Raw genomic sequence first — 22,442 nt, 5'->3', positions numbered from 1 at the left:
AACCAAAGAAGGTCCATGTGAGAATGTTTAAAATAACTGCGGGATGTTGCAATGTGCATAAATGATACACACGTTTCTCATCCATTTCTTTGACATGGGTATGTAGTGTTAATTTACAGGCCCGTGTCCTGATACAGAATGCAATTCCATGACTCCTCTCTCTGCAAACAAACACATTAATGCTCCTGCTGAGATAGCATGATCTAAACCAGTCCAAAACAAAGTTATGGCCTCAGAAAGATTAAAGTTAGTGTCAGATCCAGCATTGACAATGGGCCTTAATGAGATTTCATTCTAGTTCTTAATCCCACACTTTTTAATACTGCTATTTATTTATTTTATTCCATATGCTGGGAGTTTTTCATTTTAGTTTGTTAATTTGTCTACCAGCATGTTCAGCTTTGCCCAGCCTGCAATCCTCCATTGCCTGCTCTCTGGGTTTTGTAGATAAGGAGCAAACTTTTGTCACTCTGAAGCCACCATAGTGTATCTGAACAGGACCTCATCAAATTGTCAACTCATTGTGTTAGAAAATTAGCGCATGGTTGTCTGTCTGCTAAACGGCTTAAACAGTGCTATGAACTGCAGATGTTTATCACTGTAAAAAATTTGATTTCTTTAACAAAGCGAGTTTTAGCAGAGAGAGGCTGAAAAGGTCCAATTAATCTTGACCTAAAGCAAAACACATTTACCCCTCATTTGCTTTCTGTCCCCTTTGTCCATTTACTGTGGATTTTATTTGGTATTACTGTTCCTGCTGTACTGGGGGTTTTCCCATAGCATTTCCTTCAACACTGATCTGTTGTGTATTTCTCTGCATTTTTAGGGGAAAAGGTTAGGAAACAGATCTATTTAGGTTAGTGTGGTTTCCAAGGGTGACCTGTGAGTTCAGCGGTGTCCTGTACTTTGTTACAGAGTTACAGAGCTCGTTGGCACAGGTAGCTGAGCGCATCTATTGTCTCCCTTTCCTCCTCCTGACATTGTGGGAGGATTAAGGCAGTGTAAACCAAAGGATAAATCCAGTATCTCTCTATTGTGATTTCCTGTATGGCCTAGTTTCCTTACATTTTTATTTTTTTATTTCCTCTTTTTGCAACAGATTCTCAAGGCCTTTTATGTAATCTGGAATCTGCGTCAGTTCTCAATAGTATATTCAACGAAAGCATATAGATGCTCAAGGTAAAATTCATGGAAGACCAATTAAATAACTGGGAAAGGAGTGCTTTTGCATTGTAAAGTTTGTTTTGCCACCAACCCCCCCCCCAAAAGAAAATTACCTCGCGTGTTTGCATAGAAGGGACAGATTGTGCTGTGGCAGGATTGATGAATTGCATTCCAAAGCCAGTCACTTAGTCATCGGTGTACGGCTCATTGTGCCAAACAGGAAAGAAACCACACTGTTTTTACCAGAGCAACTCGAGTGGTGGATTTGAAGGGCAGAGAGGTTCACAATCTTCCTTCAGGTAGGGTTGATTTAGAAGTGACAGGAGAAGTATTGTGACTCTGCCCCTAAAGCTTATTCAGATATGAGGGTCTTCAGTTTTATCCTTTAACTCAGGAAATCTAATGTATTCCATAAAGGCTGCACTCCAGTTCAGTCTGTCGATTCTCCCAAGTACCACAGGAACTGACCTTTGTTGCCAATTGAAGGTTACTGCTCTTGCAAAGGATGGACTTCACATTCTAGCTGTAATCCTATGCAAGGAGAGAGAGTGTGTATAATATTATCCAGTGGATCACTTTTCACTCTGCAAGGTCAGCTGATCAGATCTGCTGTTGGTCTGTAAACATGTTGTGTGGTATAACTTATTGAAGTGTTTGACGCACTGTAAATAGCAGAGGTCAGCTCCCAGTCTTACAGAGAGAAGATAAGCTGCAATTGGTTGTCTTTTTTTTTAAGCATTTAAAATTGTAGGTTGCCCCAGTAAAAGCAAACGATAGTGCTGTATTTCTTTTGTTTGTAAAATGTGTGGTTAGTAATTAGTGCACTTCTGCAGTTATGGGCAATCTTCCTTCTATCTTGGGAAGACTCCAAGACATCACAAACTTAAAAAAGTTGTTGTTGTGTGTGAGAGTTATTTAATACAGATGTATGATTTTGATTCTGGGAAGACTGGTGTAAAAGACTCCTCAGATAAAGTACAGAACAAGACTACTGGGGAATCTCCTGCTCTGACTCTGTGGTGCCCTTTAACTCTTGATCTTTGACCTTTGCAACTCTGTTTCCTGTGAAGCCAAGCAGAGCCGTGGGCATATGGAAAAGCAATCCTGAGCCTTGGCCCTACTGATCTGAATGTGCTGCGCAGTGTGCTTCAGGGGGATCACTTCCATAAGGATCCTAGAGATCTGAGGCAACCCAGGACATCCTAGGACATGCTGTAGGGTATATTCTGGAAAATGGAAACCCTCCATCGCTTTAAACACTTAAAAACTGTAAAGTTCAAGTAGGCAAATATTTGGTATTTTCTTTTTTTCTCCTGAGTTTTTGTGATTACCTTTTGTTTCAAACCTAGGTGAAAATATATTATAATGCTCCATATTTGATGGTTTATCTTTATGATGCATCGGGCTGGACACAACTGTGATTTATACTTTTGAAATGCAATCACACAGCACCCCCACTGAGATATCTGTGGTTAACCGTGGACAGCTGTATTAGCACTAGAAATACACATCAAAATACCTAATCTCCTCCCCATGTTTTGACACTTGATTTCTTTGTAAATCAGATAGCATTCAACCATGAATTAAAGCACAACTGTTTCTATGAATATCATTTCTTTAGAAAGGCCAATGAAATGTCACTGAGTTTATGATGACAGTTAAATATTTGGAGAACAGAAAAAAAGAACTGTGCTACGCCAGTGTGATAATGGTCTTCAGTATTACTGTTTTGTGCTGCAGTGGTGTAGGGAAACCTCTAATTATGTGAATTCTACAGCAGTCAAAAAGCAGTTTCAGAGATTTAATGTGCACAGGAAATTGTATAATTATTTATCTGGGGTGTGTGAGTAAATTGTAGGCAGGCATAAATTAGGTAGGTGTGTCTGCAGATGTTCTGTCTTCAGATAGCAGAGACATGCATGTTTAAAGAGCATAAAGATGCGTGATAAGAGCTAAACTCAGGCTTCCTGAAAGTTAGTAGGGAATGCTGGCAGTGGATCTGCAGTAATTCCTTTGTTGCATAACAGTCCATGGACCAGGTGTCGTGCAGATGCAGGCAGAAGGGGAAAATTCCCTTATTTTCTCAAGGCTATTGTTATAGACAGACAGGCCCACAACAACGAGATCTGCCCTGCCTAAATAGCTATTTGAGTGGTAGAATAAGCTTAACACAGTATCTGGGAGAGTGTTAAGCAGATTGCCTTTAGGACAGAAATAAAGGCTTACATCCATACTCCACAGAGAGAGGTGGAGAAGATTCTGGTCTGAATGGCCCACCTGGATGGTGTGGCTACGATGCATGTCTTTTTCAAACATAAATAGAAGGTAATAATAAATTAATAATTGTACTTCATTTCCAATAGTTTTTTTTCCTCTCCGCTAAGGAACTCCAATTGCCTCTCCCATCAACCTTTGACAGGGGCATAAACTGATATTCCTCTTCACATTGTTGTCAGAGCAAATGCAATTGGCCATTATGCAGTATAATGACACAGCTGCTAAAATACTCTGTTTCCCTAACATGGTGTTTGAAAGCTTTCAGTGTGTAGTCATTGGCTCAGTTACAGTAGATGTCATTATTGGGTTATAACCTAAACAGGTTGAGCCTGACTTGGCACTCAGTTCGATTTGACTTGGGCCGGCTTTGATGGCAAGAAAGCTGTCTTTTCAACCAGCCAAGCCTCTAGACAAATCATTGCATGCTTGGTTTGTTTTAGCATGCAATTCAATGTAGGAGAAGTAATCTCTTTTTCTGTCATGAGTAACTAAATACTGTGCCTTTTAGCAAGACAACAAGCATAATATACCATACGATCATGACAAACTAAATGCTGACAAAACCCGTTTAAACCTGCCTTGGGGAGAACGGAAGGATGTACATGACTTCATTCATAAATAATATTGACATGAAACCTCTTTCAAAAGATGTGAATGTCACCAAGTTTTGTCATTCTTTGGTAAATTGAAAAGCACCTCTGAAATGTGAATTTTAATGTTTGCTTTCTTTTTTCTACAGGACGTTCAGTCAGAAGAAGTCTGCCATAGAGAAGGACTATGCACAGGTATGTTGAGTTTTCTGGTCATTTAATGGTGGACTGTGATTGGTTTTCCTTCGGGAGGTTTTTAGTGGTTAAAGTGGGTGATCTAGAAGGGGCATTTTGGGAAGCATTTACTGAAAGACAATTTTATTTTCAGATCGTTGTGTTGGTCTAAAACAAGGCAGCTCAGCAGTAGTTATATATTTAATCATTTGCAGATGACTGTCACAATATTCATCTGCTTTGAATTGCAGTGCTCAGGAATGAAAACAACGCTCTTAGGATAATGATGTATTATTTCATTTGAATAGCATCTGATCTCTTAATCAATCCAAAAAGTTTTGGGACATTAAAGAACAAATTTGGACAAAAATTTGTATGTTTGTGACTATAATCTATGATCAGTAGTTACTGTTGTCTGTATTAAAGCTAGGTGTTGGCCTCAAAACTTTCTGTAAGACTTAAGGCTTAAAAAGGACATGAGGTCCTATATATTTTTTTCTGCTTGAGAATTGTAAGCTCTCTCTTGGGATACTTGATCAAAAGCAGAATGACATGGAGGGAGGGGGAGACCAAAGAAACATTTTCACAGTGATTCACATGGATACGTTGTTAAACAATACTGCTGAACTGTTACATACATTCTAGAATGACTGAGCAAAATTCCACCTGAGCCTGATCCACCAAAGCAGCCATGTGGCTCTCCGGTGAGCTCCTGTCTCCAGGCTCAGAGAGCTAACCCAACCCCCTGCATGATCTGGCAGCTGTGTGGGGCCTGAGCAGGGCTGCCGGACGTTTGCTTGTCTCCTCGCGGCACCTCAGTGGATACCCGACTCAGAGCAGCAAAGCAGGAACAAGCTTATGGTGACATCAGGATCAGATGCCTGGCTTAGTCTTATCGCTGACTTGGCATTCTCCAATCACCACTGCGTGGCCATACAGTCACTCAGCCCGCCGCACGTCGCATGAATATGGCACCCAAACCATCTATTTCTAAGGCACGGTTTACAGGGATATTTCAGATCCGTATTACGTGTCATGAACTTGAGCCGCTCCTCTTTGGATGACCACCTAAATAAACTGACTCATTGTTTTGTTTTTTCGTCTTAATTGATTGGCTCTGGGTCAGCACATATGTTTCAAATAGATTTGTGGTATAGTTGGTCTGGGATATTGGTTGAAGTAATGCATTGTGTTGCTTGAAGTCAAAAGACACAGGGGATTCGGGCTCCTTTAGCGAGATGGTTTTGATTTTCGGGATGTCATCTCCGAAAAGAGAACAAAGCAAGCCAGTACTCCAAGGAGGAAAGCTAGTCACATAAAAATAAAGTAAAAAATTACGTTGTTGCTGCAGTGATGTGATGCTTCCTGTAATTCAAGAAATGTAACAATGTAGTATTCAGTAAAATACATTGTTTTTTGTATATTTGTATTGTATACTAAAATATTCCAGTAAAAAGAAAGTCATACCCTTCTCAAATATGAAATAAATTAATAGTTTTCCCCGCATACACAGCTCTTCTTAGAAGGAATGGTAGTCATAAGAAATGTTTTTCCTCTCTAGGTACACAATTCAGATCAGTATGAAAACCTGTTTTCTCTGGCAGTGGGATTTGAAAAGAGACACTGACCACTTTAAAATTAGTTTATTCATGTTTCCCAAAGGAGGGCTGGGCTGTGACTGTGACCTGGTATGTGAAGTATGTGTGGCTGTCTGCAAGTTAGACAGCTATATTTGTGCCATGCTGTTCCAAAGTTAGTCGTGTGTGTGTGTGTGTGTGTATATGAAGTGGTGCCTTGTGAACTCTGAACTCAAGTTCTCAGTTGGCTAGTTTTATCTGGATACTGGAGTTGGATGCTACCAAAAAAAAAACACTAGAACATTAATTTTAACCTGTACTTAGCAGAAAACACATCCTTTAGAGTCTCAAAGCTTTTATTATTTAATGAATGAGTCAGTTGCACCCACAGAACTTTCTGCTGTTAGGACACTGTCTGCACCCAAATCCCAAACTAGGATTTATGTCGCTGCCGTACAAATGGCTGTATTCAAACCCATTACAAAGCTGATATTCATTTGAACTTTGCTTTAAGTAAGCCCGTCAATCTTTCACTACTCTTTTAAAGGAATGGTGTGGTTGTTAGGGTTTTAAAATGGGCAGCTAGAAAAATGAAAAGCCTAACTTGGTGGTGTAATGGGGGGGAAAAAAATAAGTTATTCATTTTCAAGCTAGACCAGTTAAAGAAAAGAAAAAAAATAGAGAGAGAGAAGCCAGGTTGTCTTTTTAAAGGTAGCTTAAAACCTAAAAGGCATCTTTTCAGGAATCAGCAAGAGACCGTTTACTGCTGATCACGAGTGTAGCATCAAGCAATTGCAGGTCTGTGCTCGACTTGCACCGCCAGCTGGTGTCTCATTTCCATGTACAAATTTATTTAACACTCGGAGAACAGTTGAGCTGTTCATTGATAAAACCCTTAAATCCTGCAGCTCTCTCGCCCTGCTTTCTGGGAGTCGGGGGGCCTCCGTCATCCTTCGATAAACATTCCCATGGCCAAACTTCCACTTTTGTCAGTCTGCTGCTGTTCACTTCCAGAATGGCATGCCAAATGCAAGCAGAGACTGATACAGCAGTGGCTTTTTAACCTTGGCCTACCTTGCCTTCCTCATTCCTTAAGATACAAAAATAAAAAGGGATCTGCTTCCACAAGAACCCTGGCCACCACCCAGTTGAAGATCAGAAGGGCAGAGATAGCTGTACGGTGCACTGTGTTGGCATTAGGCAGATTAATTGGATAAAAACCATAAAAGCTTAAAGGAGTCTCACCCTTTGCACTGCAGCTAATTGCCTTACAGTGTATTAGTGGTAGAAATAAGAGTTTTGTCTTGCCTTGAAGAATATTGTCTGGTTCTTGGTGAGTGATAGACTTGGCTGTGTTTCACATCACCACTGTATACCCAAGAAAAAACCCTGACTGTCCCTGATGTGTAAGGACATACAATTCCTATGAGGTTACAATTTGAGGTTTTGAGAAACCTTGATGGGAATTCTTGTTCAACACCTACCTACCAATTAAGACAAGCAGGCCAAGTCTTGATTCTGTTGAATCAGAACCGCTTGTTCCCACTTACTTTACTGTAACGCAGCCCTCATGGTTGGCATTAGCCAAGGTGGAATCCTAGCTGTGGACTGATGGTTCAGCACTGTCACTGTATCATTATTGCATTTGCACTGCATGACTGCGAAAGGGAGCATTTTGTGCCTTCATTTGCAAGTATTAGTTCCGTGGGACTATTGCCAGTACCTTGTTCAGCTAAAAACTGTTTCACTGCCTGAGCAAGATGCTAAATAAAGCCCCCCGTGTTTATTGTGCTAGGTGTTGGAATTTTGTGGTTTTTCCAGCTGATGCCAGGCAGGCTTCACTTGGGTCCAGCCATTTGATTTGCAAGTTGCATCTAGGTCCAAGAATAGCCCCAGTCAAGCGTGATGTTGTCTGGCTCCAATGGTTTGCTATTTCAGCCTTAACACGGAGGCAGGTGAGGGCCGGCACTAGTGCTGCAGATCTCTCTGAGGGCTGTCTGTAGTCAGCAGAACCTTTAGCAGGACAAGGGGATTGGCGCTGAATACTACTGTATGCAGCTTGCCATTGCAGCTACATAGGCAGGCCTGTGGGATTGTTTTGGTTTACAGATGTATTCATCTGTGCCTAGTTCATTTAGAAGAAGCTGCTTTGGTTGGAAATGCCAACATTTGTAGAGGAATAAAAAAAAAAGACCTTTCACCTACCCTTTTTTTTTTTTTTGCCTTTTGCTCATTTTATAATCTTTTATCTGACTGCATTCTCTCCCTGCTGTATGAGCTCACTGACTCTGCAGCTGTCCACACAAATAAACATTGTTTTATGGCATCCTGGTTAACAGAGATGCTTTTGATTCCAAGGGGTTTGTGGGTTCGGACCCTCGCTGGTGGGGGGGGGCAGATAGAGCTGTGTTTGTTCAGCCTGGGCCAGTCCTGGCGTTGCTGTACGACGGCAGTAGTCAGTCAGAGGTGGCTCTGTTGCTGAGAGCCCATTAAACACACTATCATAGGCTGAATTCAGTGATACGAGGCGAGATGCTCATTATCTCTGGGACGAGAAGCAATCTGTATTAGTCATCTTGCTTTTAAGTTGATCTTCAAGTGCTTTAACTACTACAACTACTAAAGTAGTTTTTCAACTACGTGAAACACTCCTCTTTACAGCCTTTCCTGGATTACCATAACTATGCAACTGTTCAGTACCTGCTTTCCTCACATCTCATCCTGTTAATGTTAAAATGTAAATTAGTCTATTTGAACCGTGATGGAAAATGACAAAATACATTAGAATTCTCACCGAATGCTCGGGCATTGATTCCACTGGCAGTTACCGGATCGGGTGGGTAGATTTATGTGACTATCTGTGTAAATAGATGTTTATCTCCTAATAAACATTAAATACTATTGAAGCCTACTTCTAATTTTTCAAAGCTCTGCAAGGTATTTAATTGTCATTTCATCATAACCTGGTTGTCATGCTGGCACTGCAGTCCATAAACTCCTGCTCTTGGAAGGAATAGTAAAGGAATAGTGTCTTGGCCCCAGTTCATGTTCCCGATGTGCCCTCAGTCAACTCTTTCGTCAAATGCAGGTTGCTAAGCCGACCGCCTGTTGACTTCCTGATTCAGAGTGCGCAGTGTGGACTCACTGATTGTGTGACTCGGGTTTTGTGGGCTTGTTCAATTGTTCAGTACATGCAGCATTAACCTCCTTAATGTCTAGGACCTTCTTTCAAAACATGTCATGTTTTATTTTGTATATGCAATGTAAGTCTTTAAAGAAAAACTGTCTGGACAAGACGTGTCCGCCAGTGGAAAAGGGGCAGTAGTGTACTGTACCTGCTGACCATGGCTGCTCTTGTTTGTGGTTAGGAACAGAAAGGAGAAGGCGGCAGAATTTATTTTAAAGTATGAAACTCAACACAGAAAACAATATATACATGTTTTTTAATATTATTATAAGTATGTATTACATAGCCTATGTATAATATTATAGTTATAGATTACATATAATACAAAGAAAACCGCATCTCTTGAAGTTTTTTCCCAAACATGAGTTTCATTAGAGACTTCCAGAAGGAGAAAAACTGCTAGAATTTGGAAATTGTTCCGTTCCTCTCTGCCTTGTTTCTCAGACTCCAGTCATCTCGGCACTCACGTCCTACTGTTACACAAGCTTTGTAGAGGCCCAGGGAGGAGGATGGCTGTCACATGTAATGAGTTCTGTAATTGTTGAGATCTCCACTCTGCACAAGAGAATTGCACTGTAGCAAAGACACTGCAGGCAAGAGGTCACTTTTTCAGTCAAATACTTTAAGCACAGAATAATTCCAACATTTTTCTACATTCTTTTCAAACAGACTGCTGCTGCAAAAAAAAAGCTTTTATGATTCATCTCTTATGTGGAGGAAAGCAAGGGGAAATCACACTGCTCAATTTAAGCCTCTATCCATAAGTGAGCCTGCTGGACTAGAAGTGGGTGTTGGTGTTAACTACAACCGAGGAAGCCGGGGGGGGGTTTGAAATTGCACACAAACTGCACCCTCTGCGTAGGACTTTTCTACTAAATGTTTGAATGTGTTACACCTGTAACATTCCTCTACATGTTACTGTTAGAGTTTATTTCACGGATGCCAATCAGCTTCCACTGCCCAGACCAAGCCCAGGTACGCCTCAACCTGTCAGATTATGGAAAGTCAAGGCTTTTGCCGAGTACAGCCTTGAAAAGTTTGAAACCGGCGTTTTACCAGAGTTCTGTGATTGGACGCACAGCAGCAAGAGAGCATGTGCCATTTCCCAGCTATAGCAGTTTGCGGCACAGTTTGTTAGGCAGACACTTGTATCTTAAAGGCACAAAACATAGCAGTCCATCTCGCCGAGGAGCGGACCGACCTCTCGAACCAGTACTGCGCCTCGACCTTTGAAGCCTTTCCCTTTTCGTTTACACTTTCCGTCTTTGTTTGCACTGCCATCCTCAGTCCATTAGGATCCGTTCATGGTTCCCTGCCAGTTTCCACACTGTTGGCTGAGAAATGCCAAGCCTGTCTGTAAAGCTGGCTCTGGGAAACAGCCAGGCGTTCAATCACTCCTGTCCAAAGCAGCTTTCTTCTTCCTTCCTTCCTTCTTCTTCTTCTTATTCTCCTTCCCTTCCAAGTCTCTCTTTTTTTTGTTTCTTTGCCAGCACAGTTTATAATGAAAGGTGTAGAATTATATAAGCACCAATTATATTTTCACCTTCCACCCCTCGCAGAAAAAAAAAATCCTTGTCAAAGCAATGGCTTGTAATAGATGTTGAAATGAATGAGAAACTAATTTGACTTTTACAAAATGCACCAAAAATAAATCTAAATATGTGTGTGTGTACTGGATGTCTGTGCATAAAACATTCAATTATTTATTTTTTCTCAGAAGGCAGTGGGATACGACTGGGAGTGGGTTGATGGTAAAGAGTACTTTTTTTTTTTTTTTTCTCGATCTGTCAGGATTATGCTGTTTTTCTCTCAAATCTGTCTGGCACAGTGGAAATCTAGCACACAGTCTGTGGCTTTGATGGCAGAGGCAGCTTTTAGCTCTGCTGCCCGTTACCCCCAATCCCCTCCCCCCCCCGCAGGATCTGTCAGGCTCAGACAATAGCATGCTTCTGCATCGGCAGCAGCATTCCTATACGGCTGCTCTGGAAGGAGAGTCGATTCTGCTCCGTCCCTCTAGCAGCACCAGGCCAGATTATTTCCCATTCACCATGGAGATACTGTACCAAGGTAGTCAGTCCAGGAAGCAGGCAGGAGGGCATCTCAACAGGCAGATTACACCGCTGTTGTTTCTCCCTCTGCATTATTACATCGGCTTTATGTTTGAACATATGGAACCAATTTGATCACACCAGCACTCCGGTTCTTCGAGTGTTCAATTGTTTTAAAAGCTTTCCGTTTGAAGGTCAAGAAAATGAAGTGATTATCAGTGTTTGAGAAGTGGGAGCAGGCTAAAGAGAGGATGTCACTGCTGAAAGTGACTCGCTGATAGCAGGGTTTTATTACCTCGCCTTTTATATAACGTCTTACGCAAGACAACGTTTGAAAAGCACATGGTCTATGAAAGCATGACGGAGCAGACTGAATTCTTTTTGGACAGGATTACATGGCAACTTCCATAGCTTCCAGACAAGCAAAATTGCAATTTATGCCCTTCAAATGTTAGTTTATGGCCGGGTAGAAGAATGTAACCATGGGCTACCTTCACTCTGTGTGAACTGCATGACTGATAAGGCACTATTAGTAAACGGTCACTTCACATGCAGAAACACCTGACTTTCCAAGGCATAACCTTCACACAAAAATGATTGTTAAGTTTGGTTATGAGTTAGGGTGAGGTTTAGGGTAAGAGTTAGGGTTAGAAAAACAGATATTGCTCAGGGCTATGGTGTGTGGTATAGAAAGATAAAACATGGGTTTGTTTTTAGGTAAGGCTTATAATGCGAGTTTGCTTTAGGTTTGTGCAGAATTTGGCATATAGGTTATGGTTAGGGTTTGGAGGCTGATTATGCAGGTTGCTTTAGGGTTCGGACAATACCGCCATCAGGATCAGTAACCACTCATTGTTGAGTCCTAACAACAGGTGTGGAAGCTGAGGTACACAATGGTGGAGCAGATAGTATGAACATCTGTATCCGGGGCTGCCTTTCCCCAGACAGAAACTGAGGGTCTCCTGGCAGGCTGACTCCCCTGAACACCTCCTGCATGTTTTGAATATGAATGGATGACGGCGCATTTGTTTTCAGATCATTGAAAAGGTGATGATCCGGCTTTAGCTAAAGAAGATTGAAGAGAGCTTGGAAAATACTGTACCAGCTGTCACATCAAGTGTTTAAGGGTACATAGCATTAATTATGTTTATTGTTGTTGCTTCTCATGTTGATTGTGATAACGAGGGCATGTGAGAGCAGTCACGGACCTGGCGATTTAAGGAAACTTATGAAAATTAAGTATCTTGGGAGGTTTGTTTATTTGACTGATGTCAAAGATGATACAGATTCTATAAGGAACTGTAGATCATGTCAAGGTTACATACTGTAGAGGGCTTTAATAGAATGAAGAATACAGTACAACGCAATGTTAAACAGTGAAAGATGAAGACAAGATACGATGAGTTAATTAATCTAAAATAGCACGTAGGCAACAGCTCAAATTTCTTTCTGTACCAACCTTAAGTTAAAGATAAGCAGCTCTGTGACATAAGATTCATTTAGACCCTTTAACTGTGGATTAAAGGACAACCTGGAAAGCAATTATAAACCGAGAGAGCACCTTTAGCTCTTTTCTGTGATCGTTGAAGTGTAGTGAACTAGCTTATCAAAGTAATGATTTAACTTCTCTTCCCAAAGAGAAGATGCAGAAAATACTTTACATAAGTATCGAGCACCAGAACACCAGAGTTTGGCCAATTCCATCTTCCATTATCGTTATGACCAAGAAGTGCTGTGTTATTACTTCCAGGGGCCAATTGAATAGTTTTTTCTTACATTATAGTTATAGCTCAACATTTATTCTCCCTATTCTTACATATAGCATATCACACAGTTTGTGAATGCACTTTTTTTCTATTCTAGTTTAGCACTGCCCATAGTGGGACCTCATCTAGGCCCTCTGATTAATGAGTTTCCATTAGAGGGAAACTTAGAAAGACAGTCAGGGAAGCGAGTTAAACGTTAACCCGTCGGGTCACCACGCTTTGCCCAGTTAATCAAGTGTGTGTATCGTTACCAAGCACGGCACGGCACGGCACGGCACATCCCACAGATTCCACATACTGACCGCGGGGGGCGGGGGCTCTCCCACGACAGGTCTGGAGTAACCAAAAATGTCCTCCAGGGAAAAGAACTATGTGTTGTTTTTTTGTTTGTGATATGAACATTATAGCTTGTTATTTTACGATTGCTAGTCTTTATGAAAGAACGCACAGTTACTTTCTCTAAATTGGACTTTCACAAAATGCTGAAGGTGCCCTGTTTTTAAATCGGTTCAGCTTCTGCACATAGCCGCTTAACTTTGTCTCATACCCAGGATATCCTTAATGAAAAGAAAACATTCCCTGTGTTTAACTGCGTAGGGAGTGGCATCTCATAGACGGGACAGGGTTTTAGGAGCTATCGACTCTGATGTAGAAAGTGCACAATTCCGGCAACAAATAAAATGCCTCTCCAAGCTGATAAAACCGATTTCACTGGATTTTGTAAAGAAACTGCTTGCAGAGATACTGCAGAGTCAATTTACTACTAGCAATAAAATATCATTATGTGACAGCCTGCAAACTCAAAAAGCAAATATAAAAGAAAATATAAAAAATAATTTATATATAAAAAAAAGTCCAACTGTTGCACTGATGTGAAGATTACAGTCATTTACAGAGTTCGGCATCTCCTACTAGCTAACTGTAAGGGGAATTATGTCTTAATAACATCAGGGAAGATGTCCAAGGTGTCCAACTTATAGAATGCAAAGCCAAGGCCTTCCTGTCAATCTAGATAGTGTTTGTGTCACTCAAGGTTTTCTATTTGTGCACAGAATGCTTCAGAACAAGGGAGAGACAGACTACACCTCTGTAATAACAAGGACAGGAACGGGTTAAATTGTCTAGAGAATATTAGTACTGTTAGGAGTGGGAGGATGGAAGTTGCCCTAAATCGGTTGTAAACGGTCTGGTCCAAAAGCATGCTTCCCGAACTGAGCATTTCAGTATTCCTGACTAGGGTTCCGGCCTGGAATCGGTGATGATTAGGCATCGATTCTGCAGCCGTGCTGTGTAGCCGGTGGTGTAATTTATGGTGTGAAATGTTCTAAGCATTCTTTTGGAGTGACCTAAGTGAGGAAAAGGAAAAAGTGATTCATTGCGACAAGGGTTGTTTACTTCCCTGAATGCAGGCAACTCCTGTGCATTAATTAGAGGTATTAAAAAAAGAGAGGGGCAAGTGGGAGTGTGTACTGAATGCTCCCGGTTACACACATCCAGGTTGTTTATCAGAATGCATACTGGAAGCTGCACTGAGCAGGTGGAGGGTGATGCACTATAGAGTGACATCCAGTAGACAGTAACATCATTGTGTGGCTCATCAGGCTTGAGACTCTCTCTTCATTTAAACTGTAGTTGGACTTTTTTTTTTAGTTTAGTTTTTTTGTCTCCTAAGAGAAATGCAGGCACAGGGGGCAACACGCCATGTTTTGATTTTAACTCAAATCACATGATTGGGGGTAGGAAACCATGGAAGATGGTATGGTTTTAAGGCTGCAATTGTGAGTGTCAAACAGAGTATTCTATGCAAGTGTTTGGAGGGAAAATCTATTAAACTTGAATTTAGGCCATAGTAATAGGAACATGGAAATATAAGACATCGCATTGGAGCTGTATGTGTGTTATTGTATGCGTGTTATTTGTGGTTTTCCTCACATCCTCAAATGTCTTGTGACTCTAATGCTCATCCTTTAGACAAGAGCAGAGAGCCAGGTGTCTGTGCGTCTCAGCATCTTCCTCCATTGCAGAAAAATGGTTTTGTTTTCAGCCGCAACTTTTCTTTGACAGTAAGCCACTTTTTTGTCTAAGATTTTATTTTAATGGAATTGAATGTGGAAAATAACAAAACAAGAAACTTAGACAGTGAAGCATTTGAACGCATCTAAGCAAATTCTAGTCCTGGGCCTGGTCTCTTCATCCGACTGGCTGGGGTGTTCTCATAGCTGCTGCCTTGACCTCTCATAATGTGGCGTCATCCAGAGCTAACAGACTGCAACCAGACATCACTTCTGTGTTTATACTCTAGCCCCACCTCCCCCCTCTCTCCTACCATCTCCCACTAGCAATCAGACTAGTCTGTGCTGGCAGTTCTCGGTTCCAATATCCCTTCCCCAGCCGAGAGAGAGAGAGAGAGAGAGAGAGAGAGAGAGAGAGAGAGAGAGAGAGAGAGAGAGAGAGAGAGAGAGAGAGAGAGAGAGAGAGAGAGAGAGAGAGAGAGAGAGAGAGAGAGAGAGAGAGAGAGAGAGAGAGAGAGAGAGAGAGAGAGAGAGAGAGAGAGAGAGAGAGAGAAGAAGCTCTCTTCCCCGGTTTGTTTTTCCACATGGCTGAGGAACAATTACCTCTTCCACACTGAGCCCTTCTCCCCTTCCTGGGAAAATCGCAGGGAAAGGCCTGCATTTGCATAATCGTCTTTAGTGCTATTGTGGGCGGGCTTTTCTGAGGCGGCCGAGAGAGGCAGCTTGGCCACCTGTCCAGAACAAATGAACTTAGCCTTTGTGGAACATGATGTGTTTCTCTGCTCTGTTATTTAGCCTATGTGTAATGAATAACTTGATTAAATATTGAAGAAAGAGAAATCCATCAGTCAATTAATGTTACCATACTAGTATATCATGATAAGATCTATTTATGGATCCTTCTCCCCACTTCCCACTTTCCCCCCTTGTCTTTTGTATGTATGTATATGTGTGTGTGAGTGAGAGAGGAAAGCTTTGGATTTTTTCTTGTTGCTGTGTGTTTTTTCTTATGGCCTTCTGCTTTGTTTTAATTAATGTTGTTGGCATGTTATCCATGCTGTCTTCTGTGTGCCACACATGTCTTATATGCGTCTGTCTCTTTATGTGCCTGGTTGCATGCCTGCACGTGTCTGTGTCTGTATAAGAGTGTGTGTGTGTCTGTGTGCTGTATTTACTGGCTCTTGCTTACTGCCCTTTGTGTATCATAGCCCTCATGAATATTAAAATGAAAGGAGTGTGGGAATGAAAACAAAAAGGGAAAAAAACATGTGTTCATGTCCTGTGGAAAAAAAAAGGAGCCATAAATTAAATAAATAAATCACTGCACAAAATTTCACACTCCCAATTCCAAATCCCTTTCAATATTGTTGCAAAATAAAAGAATTCAAGCATGATCTTAAAACTCGGAAGACCTTGGATGTAAAAGTCCCCTTTTTCTGGTTACTGTTACTGTAAGGGAAAGTGATGGGAGAATTACTTTCGCAGAATAATCTGCAGCAGGCTAAATCCCTTCACTCTAATTGCTCCGGCAGCCTTCGTCAAAATCCTCAGCTTTATGTCAGTGCTTTGAACCAGACCTGGGATTTTTATTCTTCGGTGGATTTGATGTCATCAGTGTAGTAAACGGTTGTCTTAGACTTCATGCTTGAAGCATGACTGGAAGCTCATCTTTTCACTGAGACAGAGGACAAATTGTGCACGGAGCTAGTAGTGTTTTTTATATAAAGGGGCATGATTCTGATCCCCGGTTGTTACTGAAAACCTGATGTTGAATGCTAGAACTGAGAATGGTTGCACTCGACTAAATATCAGTTTAAATGTCTGCAGTTTGTGTGCAGGCTGGGGTGGTATTTCATGTTTTAAGGTTAGTGTCTAACATTTCAACATAAAGCTCTAACCCTACATATCACACATGAAAAAATAGCTTTTGACATGACATCTGTTGAACAAATAATGGACATACAATTATTCCACAAAGTACTTTCAACTTAAGTTTTGGGAGGGGTGGGCAGACAGTTGTGATGTCATGATTGGAATCATTTGAGCATTTCCAGTTCTTCTCCAAAGGAATCCAAATTTCACCTCTGTGGACTTCACTGACAAATTGAGTGCTTTAAATAAGTTTATATTTAAAATTGGACATTTATTTATGTATTTATTTACTACTTGGACTTTCTATCTCTGGGAAACCAAAGTTCAGTTTTTGGCCTGCATCCAAGTACTTAACAGTCTGAGCTAAAAAAAAAAAAAAAAACTGGCTGGAGTCACCCAGGCGTCAGCCATTTAAAAAACAATAAACTCCTCGACAATGTGGGCTGTTTGGTTGATAAACTGCGGCTGCAGGTAGGGTCAACAGCACGCCAGACTGGCACAGCTGCAACCTGCTTTGAGAGGGCAGAGGAAGCTCCTGGCAGTTGCGATAACCGTACCCCTGGGGAATGTCAGTGCGTCGGACTCAATAAATTATTCTTTCTTCAATCGTTCAAAGAAGTCTGCACCAGAATCGAGTGTGAAATATCGCTGCTTGTGACATAGCGGGCCTGCATGATTTGTTGTTGTTTTTTGTCCCTGTTGTTGCTCACCTTGTATGGTGTTGAGAGAGCCAGAGAGAGAGGCCGTGCCTGTTGTGGTAAGCGAAACAGCGGACACCCTTTCATCTCTCGCTGGGCGTCTTGACGAGGGGTGGGGGGGTAAGTCTGCTGTATCACCTCAGATTTGTCGTGTGTAATTTCTGCTCATCAAACGGACACCTGACAGCCTGTAGACTGGGATGACAACCAAGACCTGTGCGAAACAACGTATCTGAGGCAACGTATGTGCAGGACCCAGTCTCCTTTCTTGTGGTTCTGCATTTTACCACTTTAATTTAAATACTATAGACTCTTAAGTGTTTATATTTATTGACATATGTACATCCATACATACAGAGTACTATACAGACTATATATGTAGCAGTATTTTTTTTTGTAGTATATCTCTGGATATGGTATTATTTACTGTAGTTGCTGGTATGTATTGTGTCCATTTTAGTAGTGTGCACGCAATATGTCTTGGTGGCTAGGCCAAGGAGACAGGATGGCTGAATTCTCTTTTCTCTCTGCAGCAGTTCAATCTCTCTCAGCCCATTACAGAGGCGTCTGTGGCCACCAATTCAGCCCGCCAGTCCCCCCTGGTCCCATGTCGGGGGTTGGGGGGGAGCTGGGAGGCTGGCTGATGCTCCAAGCCCGAGCACAGTGCCCCGTTCCCAGGTTAGGGATGCCATGTGGGTGTGGGAACCTTCGGCTTTGTTATATTATCAGGAGCCTGACCTCTGGTACCTCATTATAACATCTGATCAGATCCCATTGAATGATGGCTTGTGTTGGAAGTGCGGCCAGCTGGAAGTACTTGCTGGCAGGGTAGCTTTGGAAATGGTGAAGGGGGTTGGGGGGGGCTATTGGAGAGTTTTTTTTATTTTTTTTTTATTTTTATTTAAGGTGGGGGGGGTGGAGGGTGGAGGAGGGGGGAAGTCATCCTGAGGCCAGATGACGAGCTCCACCATAATTTATCACTGGTATTTGTTAATGGGGCTCCACATCTATCTGGGTCATTTTAATCCTCCCTAGAACAAGGTGGTGGTGTTTATTATTTGCATGGATAAGGGGAGCCATCTGAACTTGGTGAAGACCGATGTCAAATCGCTTTGAGATTAGGTATCCGGTTCATGTGAATTTGACCTGCTGTTCCAAATTTGCTCTAGTAGTTGTAAATATCACCTGTACACACTTTATAATCATTATCATTATCAACATCATCAACATCATCAACTAGGCTACATAAAATGTAATTTTATTCATTTCATTACTGGTTGAGCTGAACATTCGCTTTACAGTAATTATTCTGTGGATGTCAGCTTGTAATATCAGTTAAATTACACATTTCTGTTGTAATTCTTTCCCTTGCAGTGGTAAATTAATCACATTGGTGGTGTTAGTAGGCATTGTATTGATTTTACACAGCACAGTATGTTCGCCCATCATTAAGTGTTTTACTACTATGCTGATAAAGCTTCCATCACTATAAAAAGTACACATGAAACAGGAGCTTTCACACAGAATAGGTCAGACTTAAAATAGATATATTATATAAATGGCAGATGAGATTTCAGGTAGTGAAGTGGCATATTAGAACACGGAGAAACTGATAACAAGTGCAACAGTCCATTTGATATTAACTAGATGTCCTGAGTATTATTTCTATAATGAACCACACAGCATGTACTAGGAGCTACCACTGGTTTGTTCATCATAGGATTTGCTCATTCTTCCTGCCAAGGGGTGTGTTTATGTGTGACTGACCCAGGGTCAGTCGGCCTTGCTTAACTGTGACCAACGGAAGATGTGATGCGTAGATTAGCCCACGGCGCCTAGGCAGGCCCACACATGTACACAGACATTAACACCCCAGGAATCACAGTCATACACCACACACTGTACAGCAATTAAATGCATCCAAGAAGTAGAAGCAGCCCAAACCTTGAACTCTGTGTGCTGATGCAGTGGATCTCTGTGATGTCCATGCATCCAAAGTGTCTATTTCTTTGCCATCCAGTTAGACTCTCCTGAGGAAAAGCACTGGACAGCTGAAACTCATCTCTAGAAGCATTCCTCCAGTTGCCGGTAAATGAGGCACGCTGTCGTTCCACCTCTCTTGCTGTTCTCGTTTCCTGGACACTGGAGCCTCCGAGCAATGGTAGTATTTATGTGGGCCGGGGGGTTAAAGGCTAGAGATTAGAATAATAGTGTGGCTGTTCTTCACGAGGTCATTCGCGATAGAGGACACTTACCCTCAGCAGATCCCTCCTGTCAACACAGTGATATTAAAGCTCTAATTGGAGGAGATAAATCTGAATCCTTCGCAAACTCTCAGCCCTCAGCTTTGTAGCGTTTAGTCATTAGAAATATGTGGACAAGCCGAGCATATGGCAAGCAGAAAGCCCCAGGCTATGAAACACTGCAGGACAATACATGCAGCATGCAAGAATCGAGATGATCTTGAAGTAGGGCTTTAATACAGCAGTCAAAGGGGCTGAGTTTGAATTGTGACTTAATCTAACCTCAAATGGTAAAGATATTGTGGTGTATGCTTCAATCATATGTAGTGAAGTCCTCAGACTTAGCTGAATTCTGTAGTTTCTTTCTTCAGATCTCAGCCTTTACTTTCCACTGTTTCATACTGGGATAATCAACCTGTCGCACAATATCACACTTTTATTCCTGTTAGTTGCAGAGTTTTGCCGTACTGAAATGAGTAGGCACAACACCAAGCAGAAATAGAGGGCAGAGTCTTACGGCCTTGTGCATCAAGTGTTGTTGGGAAAATCTGGGCAATTCTACTTTGTTTATTGCTTTTTTTTTGTTAAGAAATGGCAAAATAGTCATTATTCTGTCTAACCCTAAAGATGATGATGTGTGGCTTTCAACGGGGGAGTTCCTGTGTCTGTACAGTACATTGGCTTTGTCCTGCTGAGTGCAAGGGAGCAATGAACTGTCTCTTTACCCCATCAGTTTACTGATAATCAGATGAATGGGGGTGGGCTGGGCCAGGGAGGGGGGAGTATTGCATCTTTTGAAAAAAGCTGAATTCTGGAATTCCCATTATGCTGCCAGCTGAATGCATTCATTATGCCCAGTACAGTTGGTAGTGTTTCTAGATAACGAACCATTACTATGGGAGCACAATGACAGGGCTGTAATGTGTGGTCAAACAGGCACAGCAGCAGAAAGATAGGAGATGAGCAGAGAAATAAATATGGCCCTTCGACTCTTCCCGTTCTTCAGTTTTTTAATTTGTCTGCATCTGACCCTAGAATACTCGAGCTGAGAAGTGCTACTATACCTGTCAGTGTTAATATGATGGCATGTGGGCGCAGTGTCAGGACAGAGCGGTGCCATCATGCCAGCTCTGAGGGCTGGTGAAATACATTTGTCAACTACAGGGAGTGTAGCCGTCGGCATTGTCAAACTACACCCAGTCCGTTTACTTGACACTTCCATGGATGCATGATCCTGTTCTCTTGCGCTCAGTAAGCCTTCACATTGGTGCCGAAGTGCTGCAAGGCTATTTGTTCTGACAAAGTTTTTCTCCACTTGTTGACCACAGCAGTTTTCATTGAATTGATTCAAAAGCAGGAGCCATTCAAAAGACAGTTTTAATATAGGAGCAATTAATCTCTCCATAGGAGCCAAGGCAGGAAAGACTGAGATCCTGTTGTTTTAATCTACGATGGCAAATGCTGATCCAGCACAACCTGCCTGGTCTTTTCTTTTTATTCCCTCACTTCCCAGTGTTTCCCAGAACGCTGACTTAGCATATTTAAGTGAAAACAATACATATACATTTTCTTTTTTTCTTTTTTTCTTTTTTTTTTTTTATCGACTGGATTGTGGCTTTGCTGTCCGGAGGGGCTGCACTAGCAGGATGTGAGAAAGGCATGTGGTTTCAGAGGGTCTATGAAGGGCCATGGCAGGGAGATCTCTCCTGAAGCATTGTCTAATTCAAAACAGGAGGGATACATTTTTTTGTTTTTTGTTAGCAGCTCTGCAATATTTCTATGGAAACCGGCAGCACAATAAACTACAGGTGTGGCATTCTGTGCAAGATGTGTGATGCCTCTGACAGTGTCTCCCCTCAGAAAGCTTGCCAAGGAATAATGGCGGGGGGCGGGGAAGTAACACTGTTAAATTTTTTCAATAGATAAAGCTACTGTTCAGGCCACAACTACTTTTGTCAACAATTGAGGGTTGTGTGCATTTACCAGGTTTGCTCACTCATTAAAAAGTGCTCCTATTCTTCTGTCTCTTAATCCACTTCATGGACTGTTCATGTATGTTGTATTTTTTGAATGGAAATGAAAAAATGTCATTGGAGAAGCACACACTACATTCATGTAACCCATTTTGAGCTTTTGGTTGTTGCTTTTACAGAGCAGCACGTTCATCAGTTTATTATTTGTATTTAATTATAGATGAGTAATGTAGGTGGCAGTGGTTGAGCTGTATGTGTGATGAAGGCAATTAGGACATCTTCCATCTTTGTCATGGGGAAGAATATAACCTTCTCCTTTCAGTTTGCTAAATGCAGTCTTGCTAAAATGATAATTTTTAAACAATTTGTGATTTAGAAATGTGTTTCTGGCTGCAGAGAATGTATCGTTTTCCCTCTCTTTTTCTTATTTTTTCCATTTATTGTCAGACTGCCTCCCGATTGCAGAATGCGCGTGTCTTGTTCATGGCCGATTTTCTGTCCAGTTGCATTTTGTTTGCGGAGCTGTGTGGAGTCACTGAGGGCGGAGGGCTTAACCCTTTCATTGTTTTCTGGGAATTTCAAAAATGTCCCCATTGTGTTCTCCCAACAATATTTCCCCACTAAACACAACTAAAATAAACACATTGATGCCACGGAGACCCTTCAGAGTTGGGCAGTGGGAGGGCAGGGAGGCGAGGGGAGTGGGACGATACAGTAGCGGTGCTGTGTGAGGCTGCATCGCTCGTGCTCTTTCTCTCTGGTTTATTGGGCCTCCTCTGCCAGAGTGGAGGGGCGAGGAGCGTCGCGGGGAGCGGTGACTTGCTCACACAAGGGCTGGTTTGTGAGAGAGAAGCGCAGGGA

The 22,442-nt window shown here is 41.9% G+C and overlaps 1 protein-coding gene across 2 annotated transcripts in view; it reads left to right on the top strand.

Annotated features, from left to right (window-relative positions):
- The window catches only part of fchsd2 (FCH and double SH3 domains 2), a 70,086-nt gene that overhangs the window by 12,328 nt on the left and 35,316 nt on the right, over positions 1 to 22,442 (top strand). For both annotated transcript variants that reach the window (XM_066699333.1, XM_066699334.1), the window contains exon 3: positions 4,181 to 4,226. In XM_066699333.1, coding sequence (XP_066555430.1) covers positions 4,181 to 4,226 — 46 coding nt within the window. The remainder of the gene's footprint in view (positions 1 to 4,180; positions 4,227 to 22,442) is intronic.

The sequence above is a fragment of the Amia ocellicauda genome, chromosome 3 (assembly GCF_036373705.1).
Source record: "Amia ocellicauda isolate fAmiCal2 chromosome 3, fAmiCal2.hap1, whole genome shotgun sequence".
Taxonomy (NCBI): Eukaryota; Metazoa; Chordata; class Actinopteri; order Amiiformes; family Amiidae; genus Amia; species Amia ocellicauda.
This window is presented reverse-complemented; position numbering and strand designations above follow the sequence as displayed.